This window comes from Saccostrea cucullata, unplaced genomic scaffold, assembly GCF_032062105.1.
Source record: "Saccostrea cucullata isolate Sc308-1 unplaced genomic scaffold, CSIRO_AGI_Scuc_v1 ctg18666, whole genome shotgun sequence".
Taxonomy (NCBI): Eukaryota; Metazoa; Mollusca; class Bivalvia; order Ostreida; family Ostreidae; genus Saccostrea; species Saccostrea cuccullata.
Window position 1 is genome coordinate 1 of NW_026921673.1, and position 7032 is coordinate 7032.

Below are 7032 nucleotides of genomic sequence, written 5' to 3' on the forward strand. Positions count from 1 at the left end.
TGCTTCCTTGGGAGTTTTATTTTGATGTACAAATGAACACTTTACTTCTAAACATATAACAGTAGTATTTTTACTACATTGCTTGATTTCAGCCAATCAGAGAATAGAGATTTGCAAGTAATAAATCATGTAACAAAAAGAAATCGTTTTCACTGCTCAATTATCAGCCTTTGTCACAGACAGGGTCAATGTACATGTAAATTCGCTTAACATATCCATGCACGGACGATGTACATGTACACATATCAATGACAAAATAAAACTGCGTATTTAGACACAAATTCAAAGTGATAATTATGATGCTTTTAAATAATACAGTTACAAAACGCAATTGTGAAATCATAATATATCATGGCGTATTGTCTTTCTCTTGATATTTCAAGAGAACAGGGGACAAATTCACTGATAACGTATCTCAGAACAACTCCTGTTCAAATTCAGGTAAACAGGATTCAAGTAAAGATCTTATTTTTCTCATGGAGATCCCCGACTCCACCAGCAGTTCATGACGTTTCATGTCTTTCTTATTGAAATAATTATAAAATACTTTGGGGTGTCCATTTAAAAGCATCCCGTACACTTTAATGGTGTCATTAACAACGATAGTGAGAGGGGCACCAGAAGCACCCTTAGCAGTACTGCTGGAGCTATGAAATAAAATTTTGTCCTCAGATATTTCACACAGGGCATAGTCATCTTTTATTTCGCATTCCTTATCTGGCAACTCCTTTTTAAAGAAAGCAATTCCTTCCTTTTTTAATTCAGCAAGTTTTGTTTCATTGTTTATAACTGTACATCCCGGATCATGCTGAAGTGGGATTCCATCAGGATGACCAAACACGTGGATCTTCTCTTCAGAAATGTTATATTCCACTAGATTAAAGAATCTTGGTTCAGACTCTAGTTCTGCAAGCTCTAAGACTAAGACATCATTTTCTGGAGATACAAACGCTATATCAGGTTTGAATTTTACAATCCTTCCCACTGCTCCTTCATTCAAATATTCAAATTTGATTTCATATTTCTCGATTAGATCCTCCGCCCGTCCCTCTACTTTAGCTGTGAAAAAGACGAAGAAAATTAATCACTTAAATATATCTTGAACTTATTCTCAATGAACAGGGTCCATGTAATTTGATTTTCAAGCATTTCTTAGATAAATTTTATGAGAGAGATGGTGAAAAATGAAATTTACAAATAGATAAATTGTGACAGGTGTCCTTCCCGTCACGGGCAATGGTTAATAATGACGATTGTTTTTATTTACATCGTTTATATACATATTTACAACACAATATATATTTATAAGAAAGCATAATGTTCACAATAAAAAGACACGTCCACACTCATTGACTTTCAGACTTGTTCTTCTCTCTCTCTCACACATGTTCCCAGGGCATGGCCATACCAAATCTCTTTTTCCCCCACTTTCTCACACAAATCAACTTAATGCTCATTTTCATCTCTCAGAACTCTATCATGCACAATAAACAACGATAACAGAAATGACAAGCAAAAAAATTATAACTCCATGCCTGCTCACTCGTTTTCTCTCTAACTAACTCAAATTACACTCTTGGGATACAGGGCTACAACGCCTGCGCCGCGCACCTGCAACCTATCACTCTCTTTCATTTACAATTAATTAACAAAAATCGGGTGATTGGTCTGTGACAAAATTGAAAAAAATCTAATGATTTTATTTATTTTCTGATTAATATTTAGCTATGAGAGAGTTGGCCAGTATTCAAATGAAACACTTTAATTTCTAGCGTAAAATCATGGTACAATGCATAAAGATTAGAATAGCAAAATCGATTTTTTATTTCAAAGGGCTTATTGCATGTTTAATTTTTTTTTTTTTGCGTATTTCATTCTTTTTAATACCACCATTTATGTGTGTTTTTACTGTGAATATATCGCGTTAATTAAGGAATTATTACTCAAATGAAAACCTCGAATCAAAAATCAAAGTTAATTAGATAAAAATTTGTTATGCCAATGAACTAAATTAAAAAAAATAAAATAAAAATTAGTAACATCAAGTGATTTCCCAATTCTCTGTACAGACTCTTTTACGAGGGCTGTTCAATAAATAATGTCCTCGGTGCTCAGAAAGAAGTAAAAGACGCTTTTCAATTATTTATTCGTCATGATTTTATTAATTAATCTCTTTTGAGTAAAATACATGTCTGTAACATCATTATTCCAATTTCTGATCGTTTGTATAACTCTTATTTGGGTATGTCCCTCAGTATACTGGAAAATGGTAGATCCAATGATTTCCCGGACTTGTCTTTTCCTTGTAAAAGGTATTTTTTCCAAGTTTGGATATTGAAACAAGTCAAGAGGTCAAAGATCTTGAAAATATTGTTAATGTGAAAAAACATTAACTCTCTGTTTATTCCGAAAACCCTTTTACTCTTCAGGGAATGCGGAATTGGAAGCCATCTTGAAGAAATTCAATGTAGAGGATTCCTGATTCTGGGTCCTTCCTCTAATAAACTTTTTGATTTTTTGGCCAAAAAAGTGCTCTCTAGACTCCTTCAGAAATTAAACTGTCTATCAAAATACGATTTTGAACAACATAACCACTAATGTTTAAGAAAATTATATATAAATCTGTCTTTGTGTTCTTGCATATCTCTGAACTTTTCAGACATTCGCCGTTTTTATCAAGTACATCTTAATGGTAAATTTTGTTTTTAGGGTTTTAAGCTATAGATTCATGTTCCAATATCTGTTTGAAAATAAAACAAACGTGGATAACTACAATTACAGATATTTTAAAATAATTGTGAAGATTTTCGTACACACTGTCATTTTCACTCATTTTTCAAAATATAGGGTGACCTTTGAGTATCAAGCTTTTTTTACCGCCCAACGTTTCTTAAATACAGTATAAACTACCCCCGATGTGATGTCCATCAAATTTGCTATGTGTCTTGAAGTCAATGATACAAAATTCAATATTATTTGTTGAAATTTGGCGAACAATACACGAGTTGTTATCATTTTTGTTGGCAAGGAGGGTACCCATTTTTGATCCCCATTAAAAAAAATTGATCATTAAAATCCACGTGCTCTTTTGTCTATAAATTAGGCATTAGTTGCTCTGAATAACATATATTTCTGTTAATATTTCTTTGGGATTTTTAACAAGTTTTAAAGCAGCTTTAATGAAGCTATTATTTTCACTCTTGTTTATTGATTCTTTATTATTCATTTATAATGCAGTGTCTCGAAAAGCCCTTGTTTCCCAGCTTCTCATAATGAAACTATGTGATTAATAGTTGTCACATAAAGTGTTATAAATTCACAAAAGATTCAAAAATGAGAGAAAGTCAAGTTTAATGTCATACGACATCTGTGATATATGTCATATAGTTCAGGACATTATTTATTGAACAGCCCTCGTACATGAAATCAACTTAAGGAATAAAACCAATATTCATTTTGAATTATGAAAAATTACTTCATAAATATGAGAAGCTGACCAAAAAAAAAGCTAAAATAATTTCCTGTTTAATAGAAAAACAAGAGGCCCACGGGCCTTATAGGTCACCTGAGCATTATGCAACAACTTTCCATGCAGTTACAGTGTATTGAATTTGATTCATGTTTTAAGCCAGATGCTATATGGCATTCACAATTTTGAAAGAGGCACCATTGATCATAATAACAATACTCTTAACATTTGCTTAGCTTGGTAACTGAATACCCATATGCAGGGTAGGGGAACAAAAAGGCACTCCAAGTAATCAGTAATATTCAGCAATAATCAGTAGTGCCCCTTACACGTTGACATAAACCCCTGACCCTAGGTCCAAACATTGCACAAATTTTTAAAAGGCACCCTTAAAATTGCCTATCAAAAAAATAAATAAATGTTTTATAAATACAAAGAAGCAGATTTCAAACAATAAATTCATTTTTGTATATAAGCAGACCCCCCCCCATCCAACCCCTGACCCTGGGGCCTTTAAATACACTATTCTGCAAGATTAGGGTCCTTGCTCATCATAACTATATAGGTAGTTCATCCACTTCATACCCAGAGACAAAGAAGAAAATTTAATGAATTTTCACTATATAATCAATAGAACCCCGGCCTAACACCAGAACCCTTGGCCCTGGGACCATAAAATTCACAATTTGGGTAGAGGCACTCTTGCTTATCATAACTATGCACTAATTGGTTATTTAATACCTAGGAGCAGAGAAGAAGATTTTCAAAGAATTCATGTATTTTCACAATATAATCAATAGAGCCCCCCCCCCACCACCACCACCACCAGAACCCTTGACCAAGAGGCCATAAAATTCATAATTTTGATAGAGGCACTCTTTCTCATTATAACTATGCACTTAGTTAGTTTATTTAATACCTAGGAGCAGAGAAGAAAATTTTCAAAGAATTCATGTATTTTCACTATATAATCAATAGAGCCTCTCCCCCAACACCAGAACCCATGACCCTGGGGGCATAAAATTCACAATTTGGGTAGAGGCACTCTTGCTTATCATAACTATGCACTTATTTTGGTTATTTAATACCTAGGAGCAGAGAAGAAGATTTTCAAATAATTCATGTATTTTCACAATATAATCAATAAGGCCCCCACCCCAACACCAGAACCCTTGACCCTGGGGCCATTAAATTCACAATTTTGGTAGAGGCACTCTTGCTCATCATAACTATGCACTTAGTTAGTTTATTTAATACCTAGGAGCAGAGAAGAAGATTTTCAAAGAATTCATGTATTTTCACTATATAATCAATAGAGCCTCTCCCCCCAACACCAGAACCCTTGACCCTGGGGCCATAAAACTCACAATTTGGGTAGAAGCACTCTTTCTCATTATAACTATGCACTTAGTTAGTTTATTTAATACCTAGGAGCAGAGAAGAAGATTTTCAAAGAATTCATGCATTTTCACTGTATAATCAATAGAGCCTCTCCCCTCAACACTAGAACCCTTGACCCTGGGGCCATTAAACTCACAATTTTGGTAGAGGCACTTTTCCTCATCATAACTATGCACTTCATTAGTTTATTTAATACCTAGGAGCAGAGAAGAAGATTTTCAAAGAATTCATGTATTTTCACCATATAATCAATAAGGCCCCCACCCCAACACCAGAACCCTTGACCCTGGGGCCATTAAATTCACAATTTTGGTAGAGGCACTCTTGCTCATCATAACTATGCACTTAGTTAGTTTATTTAATACCTAGGAGCAGAGAAGAAGATTTTCAAAGAATTCATGTATTTTCACTATAAAATCAATAGAGCCTCTCCCCCCAACACCAGAACCCTTGACCCTGGGGCCATAAAACTCACAATTTGGGTAGAAGCACTCTTTCTCATTATATCTATGCACTTAGTTAGTTTATTTAATACCTAGGAGCAGAGAAGAAGATTTTCAAAGAATTCATGCATTTTCACTATATAATCAATAGAGCCTCTCCCCTCAACACTAGAACCCTTGACCCTGGGGCCATTAAACTCACAATTTTGGTAGAGGCACTTTTCCTCATCATAACTATGCACTTCATTAGTTTATTTAATACCTAGGAGCAGAGAAGAAGATTTTCAAAGAATTCATGCATTTTCACTATATAATCAATAGAGCTCCCCCCCCAACACCAGAACCCTTGACCCTGGGGCCATAAAATTCACAATTTTGGTAGAGGCACTCTTGCTCATCATAACTATGTACTTAGTTGGTTTATCTTATACCCAGGAGCAGAGAAGAAGATTTTCAAAGAAATAATGCATTTTCACTGTATACTTATTTAGCCCCGCCCTAGCACTAGAACCCCTGACCCCAGGGCCATGAATTTCACAATTTTGGTAGAGGACTCAATGCTGATTACAATCATGCAAATAGTTTGACTGCTTGATGTCCAGGAGTAAAGAAGAAGATTTTTAAAGATTGCATTATTTTTAGGGGTTTTGGCCCCACCCCTCAGGCCCCAGGGGGGCAGGGATCATGAAATTCACAATTTTTGTTCCCCTTCAGCCATAGATGCTTTGTGCCAAATTTGGTTCAAATTGGTTCAGTGGTTGCAGAGAAGAAGCTGAAAATGTTCAAATGTTAACACACGACGCACGACGGACGACGGACGACGACGGACGAAAACGGATAGCAATAGGTCACCTGAGTTTACTCAGGTGACCTAAAAATTAAAAGGCAGAGTTACCTTTCCTCTTAAAATGTAATGGTGAAATGAGGTTATATATATTCCAACTTCCAGTCACTGGCAATTTGTCTTTAGTCCATTCTATTTTATTTCGCTCATCTTCGGTCAACAATCCATGTACTTCTCTCCAAAGTTTCTCTACAAAAAGGTCTAATATTTCAAAATTCAGAATAATTTCCACCTTACCTACAACAAAACACTTGATCAATATATATTTCCATTTCTAATTTTCCTCTCTGTGATAACTCTTTGAAAGTTACCGGAGTTAATTTCTTAATAATTCTACCAGATTATTCATCTAGGTAGGCAAATAGGTCAGAAGCGAAAAGAACTACTATGCATGCAAATTTCGTGAGCATCTGTTTCTGAGTCTGACAATAAGGAGACCAACTATGCATGAAATCTCGTGCTGTTCCCGTTGTGTTTGTCGTCAGTGGGCGAGGACTACTGAAATTGGGATGGGAGTCTTCGTGAATAGGTTTGTCATTTTGAAATTTTTCACTGACTTGATAAATTATGCATAGTATTTGAAAGGATGTTTTGACCTGTGTGCTTAATATATGTCCAAAATATGCATCAATAATTCCAAAGTTTTCTGCATATACATCATATAATCTAATATTTTCCTTCTCCTTATTGATTCTACTAAAGATAATAAAAACCTTCTCAGCTGCAAGAATTGAAAATATGAAATATCATAAATTGTAAATATCTTCTCATCGTATGTCTTTTCAAAAATAAAAGAAGAATGTATAATAAACTTTCTTAACACCCTTAGAAATAGTTAATACATTGATTACAAAAGAAGGATGTAAAGAATATGT

The 7032-nt window shown here is 34.6% G+C and overlaps 1 protein-coding gene across 1 annotated transcript; it reads right to left on the reverse strand.

The window, feature by feature from the left end:
• Positions 1-395: 395 nt before the first annotated feature.
• LOC134260540 (uncharacterized) lies at positions 396-6394 on the reverse strand (the record flags this gene model as incomplete). Its single annotated transcript, XM_062743091.1, has 2 exons — positions 396-1059; positions 6209-6394. Coding segments are annotated over 2 exons (830 nt in total), but the record flags the coding sequence as incomplete, so codon positions are not given.
• Between the last annotated feature and the right edge of the window lie 638 nt (positions 6395-7032).